The 22,879-nt window shown below is 35.2% G+C and overlaps 1 protein-coding gene across 1 annotated transcript in view; it reads left to right on the top strand.

Annotated features, from left to right (window-relative positions):
- PKHD1L1 (PKHD1 like 1) overlaps nucleotides 1-22,879 on the top strand; it is a 150,669-nt gene that overhangs the window by 49,513 nt on the left and 78,277 nt on the right. Inside the window, exons 24-38 of the mRNA XM_046642192.1 lie at nucleotides 2,882-3,029; nucleotides 3,554-3,708; nucleotides 5,596-5,718; nucleotides 6,449-6,554; nucleotides 9,314-9,424; nucleotides 10,504-10,668; nucleotides 11,664-11,785; nucleotides 13,388-13,520; nucleotides 13,910-14,105; nucleotides 15,738-15,880; nucleotides 16,295-16,399; nucleotides 17,081-17,269; nucleotides 18,325-18,495; nucleotides 19,054-19,280; nucleotides 20,260-21,244. Of these exons, the coding sequence (XP_046498148.1) occupies nucleotides 2,882-3,029; nucleotides 3,554-3,708; nucleotides 5,596-5,718; nucleotides 6,449-6,554; nucleotides 9,314-9,424; nucleotides 10,504-10,668; nucleotides 11,664-11,785; nucleotides 13,388-13,520; nucleotides 13,910-14,105; nucleotides 15,738-15,880; nucleotides 16,295-16,399; nucleotides 17,081-17,269; nucleotides 18,325-18,495; nucleotides 19,054-19,280; nucleotides 20,260-21,244 (3,079 nt within the window). The remainder of the gene's footprint in view (nucleotides 1-2,881; nucleotides 3,030-3,553; nucleotides 3,709-5,595; nucleotides 5,719-6,448; nucleotides 6,555-9,313; nucleotides 9,425-10,503; nucleotides 10,669-11,663; nucleotides 11,786-13,387; nucleotides 13,521-13,909; nucleotides 14,106-15,737; nucleotides 15,881-16,294; nucleotides 16,400-17,080; nucleotides 17,270-18,324; nucleotides 18,496-19,053; nucleotides 19,281-20,259; nucleotides 21,245-22,879) is intronic.

Raw genomic sequence — 22,879 nt, 5'->3', positions numbered from 1 at the left:
CTTTTGTTTTATTTGTGTGTATGTGTGAATATGTGCACTTCTATACAGTTTTATCACATGCATAGATTCATCTGAACACTACAGAACAGTTCCATCACAAGGATCCCTCGTGCCACCCTTTTATATTGCAGCTGCCTCCCTCTCGTGGTCCCTTATATCTGGCAATCACTAGTCCATTTCTACATCTTCAACAACATTATGTAAATGGAATCAGACCTTATATGATTGTACCAGTATGTAGCCTTTTGAGATTGGCTTTTTTCACTGAGCATGATTCCCTTGAGTTGTGTATATCAATAGTTTGTTCATTTTGATTGCTGAGTAGTATTAAATGGTATGGATGCACCAGTTTATTTAACCACCTACTCATTGAAGGACGTTTGAGCTGTTTCCAGCTTTTGGCTAGTATGAATAAAGCTGCTATGAACATTTTCCTGTGACAAATTTCCATTTTCTCAGGTTAACTGCCCAACAGTGCAATTATGGGGTCATATGGTAAGCACATGTATAGTTCTGTAAGAAACTACTATATTCTTTTCCAAAGTGGCTGTGCCATTTTACGTTCCCACCAGCAATGTATGAGCAATTCGTTTTCTGCACAAATTTGCCAGCATCGGCATTACCACTATTTTTTATTTTAGCCATTCTGATAGTATATGCACTGATAGCTCATTTTGGTGTTAATTTGTTTTCCCTAGTGGTTAAAGATGTTGAACACTCATATATCCTCTTCTATGAAATGTGTCTTTGTGTCTTTTGCCCATTTTCTAATTGCGTTTTCTTATTGTTGAGTTTTTAAAGTTCTTTATATATTCTAGATATAAGTCCTATGTCAGATATTTTCTCTCAGTCTGTACCTTGCTTTTTCATCTTATTCATAAGGTCTTTCACAGAGCAAAAGTTTTTCATTTTGATGAGATCCAATTTATCAATTTTTTTCCTTTAATGAATGGTGCTTTTGTTTTTAGGTCTAAGAACTCTTCACTTAACTCTAAGTCCTGAATATTTTTCTATGTTTTTTCTGAAGGTTTTATAGCTGTACATTTTACATTTAAGAGCATGATCCATTTTGAGTTGATTTTTTTCTATAAGATGTGAAGTTTTAGGTTGAAGTTCATTTGTTTGCTTATGGCTCTAATTGCTCCAGCATCATTTATTCAGAAGGTATCCTTCCTCCACTAAATTGCTTTTGCACCTTTGTCAAAAATCAGTTGGCATATTTGTGTAGATATATTTCCGGATGCTTTACTCTGTTCCTTTACTCTGCGTGTCAATCCTTCCACCAATATCAATACCAATCTCTTGATTACTGTAACTAGATAGTAAGCCTTAACATTGGGTAGAGTGATTCCTCTTACTTTATTATTCTTGTGAAAAGTTGTTTTAGCCATTCCAGGTCCTGTGTATTTTCATATAAATTTTGGAATAAGCTTGTTTATGTCTACACAAATCTTGCTGATATTTTGATAAGAATTGCATTAAATCTATAGATTGTTTTGGAGAGAATTGAGACACCTTTATCATGTTGAGTCTTCCAATCCATGAATACGGTATGTCTCTCCATTTATTTAGGTCTTCTTTGCTTTCTTTTATCAGCATATTTAGGTCTTCTTTGATTACTTTCATCAGCATTTTGCAATTTTCAGGTGAGATCCAGTACATGTTTTGTTAGATTTATATGTAAGTATTATATGTAAGTATTTTCTTTGAAGCAATTGTAAATAATCTTGAGTAAATTTTGGTTTCCACATGCTTGTTATTTGTATATAGAAATATGATTCGTTTTTGTATGTTGATTTTATGTCTTGTAACTTTACTGAACTCTGGGAAGTTTTACAAAGTAAATGCACTCATGTAATCACTACTCAGATCAAGATAAAGAAAATCATTAGCTCCCTAGAGGCTTCCTTGTGCCTTCTCCTTATCATTAGATTACTTACTCCTCACCCCTAGATAACCACTTTTTTGACTTCTACCAGCATTAATCAGTTTTGCTTGTTTTCAGTCTTCAAATCAATGAATAATACAGTATGTACTCTTTTGCATCTAGCTTTTTTTATTCGATATTGTGAGATTCATGTGTTGCATGTAGCTGTAGTTCATTCTTTTTCTTTGCAGTACAGTGTTCCACGGTGTGAATATACCATAATTTATCTTTTGCATTATTTCCATTTTAGGGCTATTATGAGAAAAGTTGCTATGAACATTCTTGCATATGTCTTTTAACACTTATGTTTACTCATTTCTGTGGGCAATGGGACTTATAATTTTAAATTCCACAAGATTAAGTAACAACCGTGAGGGATCAGAAGCTGGAGAATATTATTTTCACTATTAGAGTTACAATCTATGAATTTTTATAGCACGTGTTGCTTTTGTCAACTGATTGGCACTCAACATTAGACAGATATTTCCTGAGTCTGGATCAATCATTGTACTGATCATTTACTTCCTTATATTGCTAGTTAAATTTTAAAGTCCCCATGTTATTTATCCAAAGAGGTTTTGAGTTTTTTGATAGCCAAGACGACATCTCATGTTTCTTGGCCTCCCCGCAGTGATTAGCACTGTACCTTGAACAGAATGCTTGCTCAATAAATATTTGCTCCTTGAGCGGTGGAGAGTACACTCTGAATTAATGAGGTATTACTGTGGTTCTAGCTGATTGCTGCACAGATGACTGAGTTGACTTTGGCCTCATTATTGCGTCTATATAGGTATGGCCTGTGTTGATTTATGTGACTCTTCTTAGGGTTCTGAAGAATCTTGAATACCTAAGGCTCATTTATGTCATGTCACACGCTTGTACCATGGTGAAATGAAAATCATGTTAGCCATTGTTATGTTTAATCATTTTATCAATATTTGTTTTGGAAATTAGATAATCACAAATGAGACAGAGAATCAGTCTGTTTACAGAGGAAATAATTGGCCAGGGGAGTCAAAGATTCGTATTCAAAGAATTCAAGCAGCATCTCCACCTCTAAGTGGCAGCTTTGACATTCAAGCTTATGGACATATTCTCAAAGGTACATGGAAAAGGTTCAGAACATTGGTATATAATCAATTGGACAGTGCTGATCTAGACAAACAAAATAAACATTTTGGTGTATTTCCTTCAAATATGATTTCTCTACATAATTTATGTAGTTGAGGTTATGGCAGTTATGTTAAGCCAAATTATCCAGAACAAATGACATTTTAACGTTTTCTTCACTTGCCATGCCATGTATACCAGGTTACATTCCCAAAGTTTGTTTCTCTTTTCTATCTGTGCCTTACAGGTAATCTATAAAGTTAATTTACATTTTAAAAAAAAGAATTTGAGCCAATTTATAGTCTGAGCTATATTACTCTTGTAATTTTTGTTTCCAAGAAATATATAAATTCTCAGCATACTTAAGATGCAGATTTCATTCTTGCTATATTTGAGGAGGACAGTTGGTTTACAAGTGATAGTATATAATACATATTTCATGTATTCCAAGGATGAAATTGATTTGTGAATTGTTGACTTCTGCTGTCCCTCTTTGCCATCCTTCTGTGAGTGCAGGTCTCCCCGCTGCTGTGTCAGCTGCAGATTTACAGTTTGCTCTGCAGAGTCTGGAAGAAGTGGGACAAATCTCAGTTACACGAGAGGGAACCTGTGCTGGATACTCATGGAGCATCAAGTGGAGAAGCACATGTGGAAAGCAGAATCTTCTACAGGTTCCCTTATTTGGCTTGGTTTCCATTTTCTTCTATGTGTTGCGTGCACTCTGCCTCATTCCAAAAAGAATTGGAGACTGTGTATATATTTTAAAAATGCAAACTGTAGACTATAAACATCTTAAAAAAGGAAATTGAGGAGAAGAAGATTGTTCTACAGTATGTTGACCAAATGTTCTCTTTCATGGAGAATAGCTGTTGGTACTTTAATCCCTATCCGCTATAGAAAAAGTCCAGGAATGTGTATATTAGAACAGGGGCAGGAGGAGCATAGGCAGAACCAGTCTCAGAACTAAATCTGAGCATATGTTAAGGGGGGGGCCAAGCATAATCAGCCTCACTGTCTAACATTCTGCCACTGTATTCTAGGGCTGTATTCTGGGGCCCTGGATGCTTTTCTGGTTTTAAAGACGATCTTTTCAAGTTCATAAGGGAGTCAAACCAACTTAAGCTCTCATCTAATTACCTTTTCTTAATTAGAGCGTGGAAGGGAGCAGGAGAGAGGAGTCAGGCCCAGAGTATGTGAAGGAGAGGAGTCTAGAAGAGACTGGGGGCTCAGATCGTCAAACATTAAAAAGAAGATGCTTTCTAGTGATGATCAGAGTGTGAGGAAACAGTCTCTCTCATGGGCTGTCAGAAAGTAAATTAATATAACCTTTTTTGAGGGTAATTTAGTGTCTAAATATAGAAACCTATGAGTCAGCAATCTCAACTATATAACTCTATACTACTGAAATAATACAAACATGAAATTATATAGGCACAAAGGTAGTCACTGCAGCATTACTTGTAATAGTAAAAACCTAGAAACCTTAATCCCCATCGGTAGAAGAACGGTTGTTAAAATGACACAACTGTAGCGTGAATATCATGCAGCCACGTGTAGATCCACATATATTCACCTGGAAAGATGTCCATGACATATAGTGGAAAAAATACAGACTCTGCTTATTGGGAACCATTTTGGGAAAAAAAGAGGAGGGGGAGGGGAGAGAGGAGGCCAAAAAAATGGACATAAAGATAGAATAAGATATACTGTATATAGGCTGTATGGATGTGCAAAATAGTTACAGTCATAAAGATGTGGGAGCTATTTTAAGAAAACACGTGGCCTGGAATCAGAATTAGAAAATTCCTCACCAGAGACAGCTCTGGTGACTGGTCTTCCTCTTGACATTTCTGCTGGTGTCTGTGCATCTACTGCCTTCTCTCTTTTCTGACCAGTCTCCTCTGCTTATTCATCATTTCTGCTCCTCATCACTTTGGCTCACACAAGGCCCAGCATGGAGACTCCTATCTCTTTGCCAACCGCTGTATACATTAGAAGGGTACCATATTGGCAGAGGGATTTGGAATGACCAAGTTGTGCATATTGATTTGATTTAGTTTCATTTTTTCCATTGGCAGAAAATATAATTCCACGAGCGGATGAAAAACCAGGGTAGTCAGAGCTGAAAAATGCTAAAGGAGAAAAGTTGGCTTTCAGGTGGAAAGAGGACTCAATTTTTCAATTATTCAACAGTCATTTATCAAAGAGGTCATATTCAGAAAAAGCATAGAACATTTTGAGAAAATCAAACTTAGTAAATTCATTTTCCTTAAGACATATTTTATTCTAAAAATTCAAGTTAACTTTAGGCATTTAATTCAAGTTGTAATTGATGGAATATACGATAATGCAATGATTTTAGCATTTTTTTTCTTGGGTAGATTATGGTCATTTTTGAAGAGGTTCCTTTTGCAAAAAATGTGACTAAAATGGTTTTGAATTTTTCTTTCATCCTTGGGCTTTTATTCACTTTCAACTATGCTTAACCTTAAAAATAAAAACTAGTGTGATCATATTTATCATAGCTTTTCTAGTAAAATAATTTTGCGTGAAAATAGGTTAATGATTCCAACATTATTGGAGAAAAGGCTAACATGACAGTAATGAGGATAAAGGAAGGTGGTTTATTCAGACGACGCATAATTGGAGACCTGCTTCGTACACCCAACCAACAGCCGCAGGTATTTTTGAAACTTTCCTCGTGATGTTTAATATAATTTTAAATGTATAACTAGTTTGTAATACATTAAAGGCCCATAAAACAGGAGGGATGACATCTTTATTTTTATGTAAATATCTGTGTTAACAGTTGATAAACTCAGTAATATTATTTTATGACTTTTGGGAAAGTTATCTCCCTTATGAGAAAAGAATAGACTTTTAAGTTCTGCTACTGCTTGTTAGAATTTGAAAATATATTCTTTCATTTATTTTTTATGGTAACTCTGCGAAGTAATATTAATGTTAATGCTTTAATGATAAGGGAATTAAAGTGTAAGTTTAGGTGACTTTCCCAAGAATAACCTTTATTTTCCATCATAGCACTAATCATCACAATGGCATAATAGGCACTTACTTTTTCTTTAAATTTTATAGTCTTATGCAACTCCATGTCCCATGCCCACAAGAATACAAACTGAGTGCCAGTAGGGGTGTCATCTGTTTGCTTAATGTTGTATTCCTATATTCTACCATTTATAACTGTGCCTGATACATAATGGGTACGTTTGCCAAATGAATGAATGAGTGAATGAATGAATGAAATGTCAAAGCAAAAGAAGTATAAATAGAATAAACTAATTTTTGTAAACCAACAAGCAACCAAACAAAATTCCATCCCCTGTTCTAAATCCTATGCATATTCTCCTCAGCCACGTCCCCCCTGCTCTCTCTCTCTCTCTTTCTTTGCAGGTTCAAGTCTATGTCAATGGAATTCCAGCTAAATGTTCAGGGGACTGTGGCTTCACATGGGATCTCATGACTACTCCCCTAGTCTCGGCCACAAGCCCTTCTCAAGGTAACCTTTTGCTTTTCAACTTGGAGTATGAGGTGGAAGACAACTAGCAAAAATGTAAACTCTGATCATGATTTTTTTAATATATATGCTAGTTTCACCAACAGCGTCATGCAGACAGTTCTACATAGTGGGAAAAAATCAGATCAGAAAGCTATGGAAGGAGCATGAGTTATTATTTTGGAAAAAATAATTGCTGTTGAAGTCGAACTCACTAGTCTTCTACTTCTCCAGTTTCACCAAGTTAGAATGAGTCTCTAAAATTTCACTCCGATAATTGAGGCATTTTTGCTCAACTCCGCTAGCTAGGGTATTAAAAGGAACCTTTAATCACATGAGACCACGTCTTCTAGGGGATTTAGTACCAAAGGCTATTAAGACAGCTGTGGCCTAGTAAAAGGAAATAATTAAGTCCTAGATTTGAGAAAAAGTGATAAAAAAAATTATTGTTAAGGACTCAGTCTACAGGGGACACATTATGCCATATCTTCATAGCATGTTGTTGCTTTAAAACATGTGATTACTCTTCATGTCTGAACTCCCAAGGACTGAAATAAACAGTAAGACTAAGGAGTGTAAGGAGGGGCTTATTTCAGTCAGAAAGATAAGGTCAGATATTATAATCACATATTTAGTCTTGGTGGTTAGTATGAAAATTCACCTGCTATTGATATATCAGCAAAAAGAAAAAAAGAAATTTTGAAAATAGTGCATATTTTTTGAAAGAATATACTCCTCAGACTTTTTTTACGGTAATGATATCAACTTTGGGATAATTCATGTTACATGGGGTCAAAGCTCTTAAGAATTAAGGACTTAACGAACATTAATTTAATTACAGTCCTTTGGTCTCCTTATTTTTGCATCCATCCTTGTGTTTTGTAATGAATTTTCACTTTTATATGACTTTCTGAAAAACTTATTTTTTACTCAAAATAATTAGCAACCTGAATTGCCTTTTGCCACAATTTGATAAATTTACAAATAATGAAAAGCTAAGTATAAATAATGTTGTTAAAAACCCCCATATTCCCTTCACTGAAAATTAACAGCAGTTAACATTTTGTTATATTTATTTCCAATCATCAATTTAATAAAGTAAATATTATAAGAACAGCTCAAGTCCTCTTTAAGCACCATTCCTGATCTTAGTCCCTAAAAACCTCCCCAGAGGCAATCACAATAATTAATTTTTTTTTTTTTTGAGGAAGATTAGCCCTGAGCTAACTGCTGCCAATCCTCCTCTTTTGCTGAGGAAGACTGGCCCTGAGCTAACATCTGTGCCCATCTTCCTCTACTTTGTATGTGGGACGCCTACTACAGCATGGCGTGCTCAGTGGTGCCATGTCCGCACCCGGAATCCGAACCTGCAAACCCCGGGCTGACGAATCGGAACGTGCGCACTTAACCACTGTGCCACTGGGCCGGCCCACAATAATTAATTTTATGTGTATTCTTTCATGCCATTTTTAATACCTTTCGTATATAACACACGCATATGGTAATTTTGCCACTTTTTTTGTAAGTTTACAAGGGAATGAGATATTACAATGTAAATATCATTTGCAACTTTTGTCATTCAGCATTCATTTTGAGAAATATTTATATGGTTTTATGCATATCTAACTCATCACTTTAAAATACTTCATGAATACATCAATTTATTGTTCCTCTATTGATGGACATTTAGATTGTTTACAATTTTTTGTTTTCACACGTGACTGTGTACTGGGCTTTGTTGTACAAATCTCCTGTTGTATACATGCCAGAGCTCCTTTAGGGTGTGTTCCCAGATGTGGGATTGCTGGATAATAATTGAGTATGTGTGTCTTCAGTTTATTAGATGACCAAATTGCTCTCCAAAGTGGCTGTACTTAGAGCAGCATAAGAGCACTGTATTCCCACATCCTTGCCGATACTTGATGTATCAGCTTCCTAATTTTGGTCAACTGATGGGTGAAAGAAGTTATTCTTGTTTTAATTTGTCTGTTCCCTGATTAGTAATGCATGTGAGCATCTTCTAGTATGTTTCTGGGACATTTAACTTATTTCTTCTGCAAATTGCTTAACACCCTTTATCTATTTATGGGATTGTCTTTTTTGTCTTTAGACTTGTAGCTGTGTATTATTTATTATGTTTACCCATCCTTTGCACATGTCTTCTCCCAGTGTATCACTTGTGTTTTGTTTTAGTATCTTGTTAAGGGAAACATTTAAAACATTATTTTATTCTAATAAATATTTTTTATTTATTCTAATTTGTGTGCCTTTTCCTTTGTGGTTAACCATGGCTTTTTGTATCTTATTTAAGAAATCCATCTCTACATTAAAGTTATTAAGATATTTGATTGTTTTCTTCTAAAATTTTAGAGGTTTGTTTTTCATTCTTAGCTATTTAAATCTATGTGGAATCTCTGTTGCGTGTGATGTTATATAAGTAGGGCGACCATATCATTTATGGATCAAATCTAAACATTTTAAGAGTAAATGGAAAAACATTAAGTATTCTGTACTTTCAGTCAGGTAACTCTTTCCTTTAATCTCCTTCAACACAGATTTAAAATATGAAGTAATGTAGAGTAATTCGAAGGAAAAAAATGCCATCACTAAATAAATGTGTCTTTTTTCCCCTACTTGCTTGTAGGCTCATTGTTTATATCCTTCATAAGATAAGCCTATTTTTCTCTGAGAAATATCTGATTTTGTAACAAGAGCTTCTATGTTTTTCTCATTTTAATATTGTTATTTAAACATATTTTCAGGGTCCTATGAAGAGAGCACTGTTCTAACCATATCGGGCTCTGGATTTTCTCCCAGTTCAGCTGTGTCAGTCTCAGTTGGACCAGTAGGTTGCTCTCTTCTTTCTGTGGATGGTAGGTCCTTTAAAAAATTGTTGTTCTCTAAGAGAAAGTGGAATAAAAGAGAAGTATTATAATAATGAGTACCTTTGGGGTCATGAAATTGGCAAACTCCTCTGGATAAATACCTTATCTTTTAAATCTTTGGTTATGACCACAGACTAATTTTTTCACTGTTGTGAAAGTGTTGTGTAGTGTCTTTATCCCATAACAGTTTCCCTTATAAAATGATTACATGAAAGTTTCCTTCTTTGATGTGTCTCTGTGACAGAAATATATAAACTGCCACTCTGGTATTCCATGGTCCCCTCTGCCTATGCTTTAATACAGTGCCACATTAGTCATGCAACAAAAGGACATGGCCATCTTCCCTAACTTTTGGTCCAACAGAACCTCTATCCATTAACATAAAATTTCAAAATCATTCACATTTTCTACTCTTGAAAAAGTGAGACCCGTAATTACTTATTTCCTTAAAAATTATCTTTCATAATCGTAGGTGTTTTCCTTAATTTTAACGGATTGGAATTACATAAGCAAATCCATCTTCCATATCATTTAAGTTGTTTTTAATTTAGATCTTCCATGCATTCTTGAGATTTAAGTCAATATTGAACCTGTATTATAAATGCACATACACTGTTCTAAATGCAGTGAAGAATATGTTTTTGTTTAGGTTTTGATTACCTGTCTTGATGAAATCAAATATTTTACTCAGTTTAGCTCATAAACGATATCTTGGACCAAAATTTTTAGAATTATTCATATAATTGATTTTACAGATAAAAAGTTTTTAATTATTATCACAGTAGCTTTTTTTTTTTTTTTTTTTTTTGCCACAGTAGCTATCAGGAGCAAATTGTTTAGTTTGCTTTCATTATTGGTTTACTTAACTCTTTTTTAGGCATATCTGATACATAACATCAGACAGTTTGTAAAGATTTTTCTCCCATTAATATATGAGTAGTTTTCCTTAGGTAAATTGCTTGGAGTATAAAATGAAGGCCAAGGTTTATATTTGCAAATATAAAATTTCAGTAATTTTATCTCACAAAAACATTTGCTTTATCATTCTCTTCTCTCCTTATCATAAGAAAATGAGATCAAGTGCCAGATTCTGCCTGGAAGTGCTGGACGGTTCCAAGTAGCCGTGTCCATAGCTGATGTTGGACTAGCACAGAATGTAGAGGGCGAAGTATTCCACTTCATTTATCAGAGTCAGATCTCACACATCTGGCCTGCTTCTGGAAGCCTGGCAGGTAATAGTTAATTGTTCTAAACAAAGAAAATGGTAAACATTCCCATCATTTCATTGTACTGTTTCTAGAACAAGATGAAGGGAGAGGAACACAAACTTCCTTCATATCAAACAAAGGAGACTCCCCTTTTAGAAGGCGCAGTGATTAAATGGCTGACTAATTCTTTTGTTTCTTATGAAGCACAAGTCAGGGAGACTGCTTACCCTTACATCTTAGGTTAATGAATTAATATCATCAATTTTTACATGTTTCTATAACAAGCTCATCAATTATGTCAAGAAAAGATTTATTAGTTATTATTCTGCTTACCAGCTGCTCCATTTGTAACCACAGTCTCAATGGAGCTACTTGACCCAGAAAAGTTCTGGGTACAAATCGGGGAAAGGAAGGCTGACGCAGAAGACGGAAAGAAAATAACTTATTTTCCCTGTTCTGCTTCATTTCCTTTGTGGTTTTTGTTTGTTTGTTTTACCATGCTTAGTTTTGGATTTTGTGCTTTGGCCTTGAACTTTTTGGTGTGTTTTGTGTTTTTATTTTAAGTTCTCATTTTGGGGAGAATTTTTCTTAGTTTTGCTTTTAGTTAGAAGTATTAAAATTTAGGCTTTCGTAAGAGTCCTAATTCACTCTCATTTTCCACCCATGGAATGGCTGAGCAAATAGAAACAGCATAAATTCTCTTTATGATGAAGACGGCACTATGGAAGATAGCAGTTTCTGCTAGTAATGCCCCAAAGCAAATGTTGGTTGCAAATCTATGTTATTTCATTAAATCACTTAGCCCAGCTCCTTTATGGCTCCAGACTTCAGAGCTCAGGCTCAGGCATGTGGTAGTGATTGGGTACCTCTCAAGTCTGGTCCTGCATCTGTTTGCCAACCCATCTCTTGGATGACTAGACAATTCTTAAATGATGAGTTACATTATTGCCAAAGTTTTTTTGTTATGTTTGATCTGTTGTTGTTGGGTTTGTTTGTTTGTTTCTTTTTCCTGTATGAAGGAGGTACTCTTCTGACTCTATCTGGATTTGGCTTTAATGAAAATTCTAAAGTATTAGTTGGAGATGAAACCTGCATTGTGATTGAAGGGGATTTGAATAAGATAACCTGCAGAACACCAAAAGTAAGACATCTGATTTCAGTCATTTTTTGAAAAATCTGAAATCGTATGAATTAAAGAACATCTCAGTAGAGGGTTAAACATATCACATATTTACCTAGAAATTGCAACATTTCAGTTACACTCTTTGTTATGTCTTCAACATCTTTCTTCTAAGATCCAAATACAAAAGGTTATCTCTGCATTCTAGATACATAACATCATTAAGGAAGACAGACACATAAATCAGTATTAAACAGTGTGTTCCTTTGAAATAATAAAAGTAGATACAAAGTAAAGATAAAATACAATGAGGAGTCAGAAAATTTCACAGAAAAGTTGATATCCTATTAGAGCTTGAAGGAGAATGGGAGCTGACCAGGTAAATCTAGGGATGAAAAACATTCAGTACTAATAAATAGTCTCAAAAATTCAGGGAAGCAAATCTAGACATTTTTAGCTTTTAAGAAGGAATATATATTTTAAATGTGTTAAAGTTTCAGTTTGTTGACAAAAAAAACAAAAACAATGTGAAGTTCCCCATGGAATATTGCGTCTTAGGACCAATCATTGTTCTTTATTTTTAAAAAATAGTGTTTAAGTTTAAACCAAGACTTTAGTTTGCTTATTATGTACAAGAGGATGATGAATCCAGTCACTAATTTTAAAAAACTGCAACCTAAGTGTGGGTATTGTGTAAGTGCAATCTGTAGGAAAAGTGAATTTGAATGTGTGTTGGACTGAATGATAGAATGAGGTGAGAGTCTCGGGGATACGGTCAATTGAAACTTACTTTGTTTAAATTATGTCATTCAGTGAAACACTGGGTGTGCATTAAGTATATACTAGATACTGGAAAAACTGATTTTCCTAATTGGGAATTGTATAGATGCTATACCAGCGAAGTACTAAATATTTTTCTTAGGAGTCCAGGTGTTAGTCTTGGATTCTGGAACTAGGTCAGCAAAAGATAAATAATGTGATTTGTCAGTGAAGAGGAATAAAAAGTATATTTGAGTCTATTTTTTTTTAATATTTTTTTTTAAGATTTTATTTTTTCCTTTTTCTCCCCAAAGCCCCCCGGTACATAGTTGTATATTCTTTGTTGTGGGTCCTTCTAGTTGTGGCATGTGGGACGCTGCCTCAGCGTGGCTTGATGAGCAGTGCCATGTCCACGCCCAGGATTCGAACCAACGAAACACTGGGCCGCCTGCAGCGGAGCGCGCAAACTTAACTACTTGGCCATGGGGCCAGCCCCATATTTGAGTCTATTTTAAGAGAAAAACGTCAAAATGTTTAGTATCTTATACTTTATCAATTAGAGGTAATTGTCTAGAGCATCTCAACTATATTGCAGAGCCCTCAGGAATCTAATAATATAGATGCATTTAAATTGATCATAAAGACCGACAAAACCACTATATTCTATACCTTTATCTAAAGAATTCAAACATGTAACTGATATTTGACACCACAACTTTCTAAATATCTGAAAAGTGACTCTCATTCCTGATTTTGAAACAAAGAAACTTCAGAAGTTTATTTTGACTAATTGTTTTTAGCCATTGAACTTCTGTATCTCAACATTTAATATTTTCTAATTGTTTTATTTTCCCCCTTTTTCAGAGAATTGAGGGTACAGTTGATATTTCAGTTATTACCAATGGATTCCACGCCACGGCAAAGGATGCTTATAGTTATAATTGTTTACAGACTCCAGTTATCACTGATTTTAGTCCAAAACTACGGACAGTACTAGGTAAGAAATTCTTCATATATAGAAACCACACCTAGAAAGATTTTTGAAGCGTAGTTTCTCCTGCAGTTCTGTTAAAGTGAAACCAGTCACGAGTTAACCATTGATTGGTCTGTTTATTATTTCACTTTGAACATGTGCAGTAGGATAAAAATATTAAGTCTTTAGAAAAGTACTTTGCCACCTTTTTTCCCTGTGAAACAAACATGAATTTTATCTCCACATGGCAGTTACCAGCTCTTTCACTGATTTTTCTATTGCCTCTAAAAGTCTCAGGATTTCCTAAATCCAGTGAAAGATAAGAGATGAGTTAGTTTACTTAATATGAAAATTTCACACTGGATAATAAGTTGAACCTTTTTGTAAAACGTTTTTTTCTTTTAAAATAATAGGAGAAGTTAATTTAACAATTAAGGGTTATAACTTTGGAAATGAACTCACACAAAATGTAGAGGTGTCTGTTGGAGGAAAACCCTGCCAGGTTCTTCACTGGAACTTCACAGATATTAGATGCCTTTTGCCTGAGTTGTCTCCTGGAAAACATAATATCTACGTAGAAGTCAGAAACTGGGGTTTTGCATCAACAAGGTATGGCAATGAACATAAACTTCACGGAGTTGTGGAACACATGAGGCTAATAGTATTGGGATAGGAAAAGAAATAGTCATTAGCCTTATAATATTCCATTGCTTTCTTTGCCTTTCTACATCTTCTTTTGCAAAAGGCTCTGAGGATGTGTCATAAAGTGCAATATGTTGCTCAGTTCTGAGACCAATACCATTCAGATTAGGTTGTAAGATTTTCTGTGGAACTAGGTTTATGTATATGTCACGTGATTATCATTCATGCCTGGAAATACTTATCAAGCAGTTACTAGGAGGCAGGTACTTGCTCGGTGCTGAACTTATAGTGGAGAATGAGAGAAACACGTCCCCCGCTGTTAATGATGCTCACAATTTTGTTGGGGAGGCAGATTTCAAACAGTAGATTACAATAATAACTTAATTATAAATATGAATAAGAGGTACCAGGTGCTGTAAGAGCATATAATAGAGACAGCTGACTTTTCCTGAGGCACAGGGAAGAGTTCCCTGAAAAGTGATACTTTAAGGCAAGAAATGGGTAGGAGCTGGCTGTCAGAAGGAGAGAATGGAGAGAATCCTTCTCCAACTCTAAGTTTCTTTTACGTAAGTGTTTAGTATTTTCTTCTCCGAAGCTATTTGTTAACTGGTAAAATTTTAGTTCTGACATAAGGAAGTTACTGGTTTAGAATACTTAGAGAAAGAGGAAACTGCAATTTAGGGATAAAAAAAGCAAGAAAGCTGATGTCAGAGTGGAAGGAGAGATGAAGCAAAATCTTGTGGGAGGTGAAAGGAAGATGAACACCAGCAAACATAAACCTTAGACTACACCCCCTCTTAGATTCACAGGGGAGAGCTCTCATGGGTTCTAGAAGAGCTGTTGGCTGGTCCTTTAGCATTACAATATAATGGGCAGAATTGACACCATACAAAACTGGGTATTTGGGTGACAGTTTAAGAAATACCAATTCAATTATGCTGAGGAAGTTAAATAAAAATTAACACAAAGACTCAATTTGAGTTCATGGGAGCTGGAATATGGGAGTCGACTCTGTGTGTCAGGTCAGAAAAGCATTGTACATTTCGATGGCTTTCTAGCAGACACATCGTCTGTAACAAAGCAAAATAAATTAAAAACCCTCTCACTGAAATAGTGGGAAGAGAGATCACGACAAGCTTCCAACAAAGATAGAACAATAAATTCAAATAAATTACGCAAAACTTTTGTTACTTATATAAAATATATGGAATTTTATTGCTAATCTTTTTTATAGATAGTGCTGTTTTATGCTTTACTTTAATGATTATATAAAACATTTTAAAGGATTTCACGTATTATTTGTGACCTAAGTTCTCACACCATATTTTTCCCATAATATTTTAAGATATTCCATCTCAAATTCTTCTGCCATAAGATCTTCAGAAATCTAATATTCACAGTTAGGAAAAAACTATTATCAATATACCATCCAACCAAATTGAGGTCATGATAATTATCAGGTTATCTAGTTTGAAAAAGTAATGTCTACTTACATACTCAATTACTTCCTCTTCTTAGATGAATCATATTCTAATAAGAGTTTAGCAACACAACCCCATGGAAAGCTCATTGAAACACCTATTAATTTTTCTTTTGCAGAGACAAGTTAAATGCTTCTATACAGTATATTTTGGAAGTGACCAACATGTTTCCACAGAGAGGCTCCTTATACGGTGGAACTGAAATCACTGTAGTGGGTTTGGGGTTTAGCACGATACCAAATGAGAACACGGTGCTCTTGGGTAAGAGTCTCACCCTCACAAGAGGGCTGTCATCATTTTTCTCACGTTAAAGGATGTGCTATACATGCTGAGTTATTACACAAATACTCTCAGTCATGGAAGCTTTTTCTATTAGCGTATGAAAGGTTAAGTGTATTTGATTAAGGTGGCAAAGAGAAACTGAATAACTGCTTTTGATTTCGATAAATAATTATTATGCATTTAATGTGTGTAGAACACTTTATAAAGGGGAGGTCTCTGTTCGAAAAGTAATCAGTACTCAAGCATGATTAGTATGAGAAAAAGTACCAAAAATCTTACTATGTAATGTGGAGCTTTTGTAGAGCCTTGACTGTTGATTAATTACACTTCATCTTTGTATTTCACAAAACATATTTGAGAACACGTTTTTTTCCCCATCTTTATTCTTTCTAGGGTCCTTCCCTTGCAATGTGACATCATCATCAGAAAATGTCATAAAATGTATTCTTCATTCAACAGGAAATGTATTCAGGATTACCAACAATGGAGAAGATTCAGGTATCTGCCAGCATCTATATATTGTAAATAATGGAAGCACTTTACCTTGGAATTAGTTTGAGTTTTAGTTATGTTGTACTTAAAAGTATTCAGAGAATACATATTGTTATTTCTTTCTATAATTTGTCAATAGTATCCCCTTGACATAGGGGGCTACATACAGAGTGAATCATGGTGGACTTGAGTTTAAAAGGCTAGACTTTAAAATTTTCGAGTTCAGGAATTGCCATTTGGTTTTATTGCAGTACAAAATTTCCTGAATTACTGTAGTTTTGTATAGATTTCTAAATGAGTATTCAAATTGAAATTATATAGATTTTTGGTGTCTCTATGCCTGAGAAAAATTGTTTAAAGAATTGATTATAGCTTTAAAAAAATATTCCATGTGATATTTCTGAACAACTTGTTTATTGGCTTTCTGATTCTTTCCAAATTGTCTCTTGATCATCAGTTTTGGAGTTGTGTGGTTTGTTTTTTTCCCTTAGCTTCTCCTTATCTTACTTTTCATTATCTCTATTTTGTTATGTGTTTAAATTATGCACATAAAAGTTTTACAATGTTATTTAAAAGACTTTTTCACTAGTGGCTATATAAAAATGCAGTATTTTCAAAGATAATTGTTAAGAATTTTTACTCCCTTGCCTTTTTTCTTTTAACGTATGACTCAATTCTTGCTCCCAGTACATGGATTAGGTTATGCCTGGTCACCATCAGTCTTAAATGTTTCTGTGGGAGACACAGTGACATGGCGTTGGCAAGCACAGCCGTTTCTTAGGGGAATAGGATATAGAGTTTTCTCTGTCTCCAGTCCTGGAAGTGTAATTTATGATGGCAAAGGATTTACAAATGGAAGAGAAAAATCTACATCAGGTTTGTTTCTACTTTGTTGAGTTTTGCATCATGCTTCTTTTTCCTGGCTAAAATAAAAGTCATGTTGTTTAGATTTAAAATACTTTTACATAAATAATACATACCAATACACAAAATAATTTAGCTGGCATTTTATTGCTGTTATAAAAATATTGCAAACATAAAATATCATAAATGAATGTAAACAAGGTATTTTATACATCTGAGATGAGTTCTGATATCAGAAACATCTTTATTCATTTTGGAATAATCAACCAATTGAAAAAAATCTATTGAAACAAGAAGATACAAAGAATATTGAAATATGTATTTTAATCATACTACTCTGGCAGCAAGTAATGAACTTGCTTTAAAATCAATATTTCTCTTGGGGCCAGCCCAGTGGCATAGAGGTTAAGTTCACGCACTCTTCGTCGGTGGCCTGGGGTTCATAGGTTTGCATCCGGGATGTGGACCCGGAGGTGGACCTGGACGCAGACCTAGCACTGCCGGTCAAGCCATGCTGTGGCAGCATCCCACGTAAAATAAAGGAAGATTGGCACAGGTGTCAGCTCAGCAACAACCTTCCTCAAGCAAAAAGAGGAAGATTGGCAACAGATGTTAGCTCAGGGCCAATCTTCCTCAAACACACACACAAAAAATCAGTATTTCTCCAGGACAACTCAGTGGAAAGTGTGCCTTTTAGACTGCCTGTTTGGTTCTATTCATGTAGCAGTTTGAGCTTTTTACTCATGACCACAAACCAAGTATTGTTTATTTTTTTACTGCATGTTGAGTTTTTCTTTAAAATGTGGTAAGTTATAGCAGACTTGACATGGTTCTCTAGAAAAATTAATGCTGGATCTTGTCTTCCCAGAATGTAATTTCTTTATACGCGATAGCTCTTTTATAGCCAATGCGTCATTTCCTTATGACTTCCTGTCTCACAATATCACACACACATTAAAAATAAGAAACCTGTCATCTCTGTGTGTACCTGAGTGATCATTTCAAATTTCTTTTCAAAGATGCATTAATTGCTTGTATTTATTATGTACGATCTTATTTTATGGCAGGTTCATTTTCTTACCAATTTACCTCACCTGGAATCCATTATTATAGCAGCGGGTATGTTGATGAAGCTCAATCCATTTTTCTCCAAGGAGTCATTAACGTTTTACCAGCTGAAACCAGGCACATTCCCCTGCACCTGTTTGTGGGTAGCACCGAAGCCACATATGCTCAGGGTAAGAGAGTTAAAGATGGAAACACTGTTTTCAGGTGACCCAGGGTTTATGTGAACTTCCTAAAATAAAAGGCAGATGCCTGGGTCTAACGCTGGTTCTGTCTCCTACTAGCCACATTCCCTTGAGTCTGTCTGAACTGCTCTGAGGCTGCAATTTATTCCGTAAAAAAGGATCTTGTTAATATTGTTAATATTGTCCTGCCAGTCTCCCAGAGTCCTTGTGTGCCTCAAATGATATGTAATCTGAAAAATTTCTGACAATGTGTACATGCCCCGGAATATATTAAAATGTGAGATGATGTTATTATTTTATTTTCCCCATGCAATCTTGCGTTAGACAAATTGACAAATAAATTAATTTTATATTCACTCTTCTCTCTTTACTGTACCATCTTTGTTCAGGTCTTTCTTTTAAATTTGTACTGCTTGAGCCCATTTTGTTGTTAGAATTTTACTGGAATATAAACCACCATCATCAAAATAAAGAGTAATGCCGTCTGAAAACAGTTCCTGTTTTAGAATATTATCCAGGACTTACAGGCAGTTCTTTTGTCTAAAGGAGGACCTGAGAATTTGCACTTGGCAAGCTCTGCGGCGGGGTGCCTAGCAACAGAACCCCTGTGTGGCCTGAACAATACTGGGGTTAAAAATGGAGAAAGATTGCTCTTTGAGCTTTCAAGTTGTTTTTCACCATTTATAACCAACATTAGTCCATCTGCTGGAACAGTAAATGAATTAATAACGATTACTGGACGGGGCTTCAGTAGTCTTGCATGTGCTAATAAGGTAAGAAAAGATCTCCTTTTTATTTCCGTATTCTCAATAAAAGGAGGGTGTTTCATCCATAACCTCATAATTTAATTTCTAACGATTTTATTGATATATAATTCACATACCATGCAATTCACCCATGCACAATTCAGTAGCTTTTAGTACATTCACAGAGTTGTGCATCCATCATCAAGTCAATTTCAGACTATGTTCATTACCCCAAAAAAGAGCCCACAACCCTTAGACATCACCGCCAAGCCCCCCATCCCTCCCAGCCCTGGACAACCACTAATCAGCTTTTTTTTCCTCTGTGGATTTGCATATTCTGGGCATTTGTTATAAGTAGAATTATACAATATGTGGTCATTTGTGACCGGCTTTATTGGCTAAGCATAATATTTTCAAGGTTCATCCATCTTGTACCATATATAAGCACTTCATTTCTTTTATGGCTGAATAATATTCCATTGTATGGTATACACATTTTATCCACTCATAAGTTGATGGATATTTGAGTTGTTTTCACTTTTTTGGCTGTTATGAATATGTAGCTATAAACATTCGTGTACAATCATAATTTAATTTTAAGGTAATCCATGAGATGCCATAATTAGCCCCCAAAATTAATTTTATGAATTAAAAAATTTGCACATGATTAATTTTTTTCTTTTTCGAGGAAGATTAGCCCTGAGCTAACATCTGCCAATCCTCCTCTTTTTGCTGAGGAAGACTGGCCCTGAGCTAACATCATGCCCATCTTCCTCTACTTGATGCGTGGGATGCCTACCACAGCATGACATTTACCAAGCGGTACCATCTCCACACCCGGGATCTGAACCAGCAAACCCCAGGCCGCGGAAGCGGAATGTGCCCACTTAACCACTGCGCCACTGGGCCACCCCCTTAATTTTTTTAATTTAGTTGTGCTAATACAAAATTTAAGTTCATAGTAGAATAAGGTATTGACTTGTTTTCATATTCATTTTGCTTTCAGGTTACAATCGGTAGCTACCCCTGTGTTGTAGAAGAAAGTAGTAACAATTCCATTTTGTGTCATATTGACCCTCAAAACTCAATGGATGTTGGCATCAGGGAAATTGTCACATTAACTGTCTACAACCTGGGCACTGCTATCAACACACTGTCCGATGAACTTGATAGACGATTTGTACTTTTGCCAAACATCAACATGGTGTTGCCAAATGCAGGATCAACCACAGGAATGACCAAAGTGACCATAAAAGGCTCCGGGTTTGCAGTTCCTTCTGCAGGTGTGGAAGTCCTTATGGGTCATTTTCCATGTAAGGTTCTATCAGTAAGTTATACAGCCATTGAATGTGAAACATCACCTGCTCCCCAGCAGCTCATGACGGTAGATCTTCTAATACATGGAGTGCCTGCCAAGTGTCAGGGGAACTGCAGCTTTTCTTATTCAGAAAGCATCACTCCCTTTATAACGAGAATCGTCCCAAACTCTATCAAAGAATCTGTAGAAGTTCTTATTGAAGGAGAAGGTTTTGGCACTATCTTGGAGGACATTGCTGTTTTCATTGGAAGCCAACAGTTCAAAGCAATAGATGTTAATGACAATAACATCACTGTTCTTGTGACTCCTCTCCCAGCTGGACTTCATTCTCTTAGTGTTGTGGTGGCAACTAAAGGCTTGGCTCTGGGAAACCTTACTGTCAGCAGTCCCGCAGTAGCATCTGTCACCCCAACTTCTGGAAGCATTGGTGGTGGAACACCTTTGGTGATCACAGGAAATGGCTTCTATCCAGGCAATACCACAGTCACTGTTGGGGATGACCCTTGTCAAATTATTTCTATCAACTCCGCTGAAGTTTACTGCCGCACCCCAGCAGGGACAGCTGGGAGGGTCAATGTGAAGATCTTTGTTAATGCAGTCGCTTACCCACCTCTGTCATTTACATATGCCTTGGAGGATACTCCGCTTCTCAGAGGGATTGTCCCAAGTACAGGTACTGCAATACCTGCCTTTTCGTTGACTTGATATTACACTATCAGTAATATTTATTAGCACAGAATTGGAGTAATATTTATAAATGATTATTAAGATGTGTTTTTAGACAATCCCACATAACCCAATTATACATGAGTTCGAGTTCTGTGTAGTCTCTCCTTTTTGATATTTTGCACGTTCTTGAGATAAAATATTTAGTGAAATTCCAACTTCTATTTCAGAACAAAATTCATTAACTTGATGTAGTTTCAAAATAAGGAATAAACAGATGAATATCTATGGACTAAAACTGATGATTAATTTATGTCATTCATGTTGATGTGGCACAAGAAACACCTGTTAAAATTCACAAGTAGTTGGTGTTACTAACATTGAGAATTCTTCACAATATGTTATTTCCATGAAACTACAATTGATTATTAACTTATTAACACAACAGAATTCTTTTTAAGGAAGTAATTGGCCCATTCAGATGGAGAAAATATTATAAGATTTACATATTTTGCATGACTTATTTTTCTAAGATAAGAATAGATTGAGATGTCTTCTTGATCCTTTGTCATTATGCTATGCTGCTTCTGGTCATCTTCAAGCTGCTGGAACGCTCATCTGTGTAATGAATTCTGGAGAGGCAGCTGTAGTGTAATGGTTGAGAACATGGCCTTGATGCCTGCCTTCAAATCTTGGTTCTTCTACTTTTCAGTGATGAAACTTTGGAACAAGTTTTTTAAATATCAGTTTCCTTATACATGCAAGTACCTACCTCATAAGGTTAAAGAAGTTCATTCATATAATGGAACTTAGAATGGCACCTTTAATAAAGAACTCATTAAATGCTAGCTTTTAAAAGAAGCCTTTTAAAAAAGTCATTACCAGGAAATGTGTCAGGTTTGGGTAAGATGTACTCTCTGCCTTCAACAAGTTTGTTGCTGAAATTTTCTTTGATGCATCAAGTTTGCTTATTTAGAAATGTTTTAAAAAGCAAACATTAATAATAGCAATGACATACTTTTATCCATATATTTGCAATCATTACAAATGGTGAACTAGATATTGGCATATGTTCCTTATTCCCATGAACCATTTCTGTTCCATCTCTCTCTTTGAATGTCTCTTTCAAAACAACGTGTTTAAAGATATAAGACTTATAAACAACCGAGCACTGAGCTATTTTATTCACTGAAGAAACAGGGCAATAGATCACACTTAGAACAACACTTCCATCTCAAAGGTGAAAATGCCAGACAAAATTAAAAATTTAAGACCAAAGAAACATTTTTTTAGCTTTTTATCTTAAAACCATTCCTGACATGAAAGATCTCGTTAATATCTGTGGTCTTTAAAAAGGCAATGTGTATTTCAGTGATCTTTACTATTATATGGTTATGGTCAATTATATGGTTATTTTTACTATTACTACTTGAATTAAAGTGAACCTACTACTTGCTGACTCTGCATTTGTAACCAGTTATGTTGATTTATTTCTATTCACTTAATATTTAGGTATGTAGTTATTCATTTGGATGACCTATGAAAAATTCCATGTTTAATGCCCTCAATGCATTTTTTCAAAAGGAGGAAGAAAGGGAACAGAAGGATTGAAATACTTTGTTCTATGTACATTTATTCATGG

This window comes from Equus quagga, chromosome 16 (assembly GCF_021613505.1).
Source record: "Equus quagga isolate Etosha38 chromosome 16, UCLA_HA_Equagga_1.0, whole genome shotgun sequence".
Classification (NCBI taxonomy): Eukaryota; Metazoa; Chordata; class Mammalia; order Perissodactyla; family Equidae; genus Equus; species Equus quagga.
The sequence above is the reverse complement of the archived record's forward strand: the minus strand, read 5'-3'. Positions and strand labels throughout refer to the sequence as shown.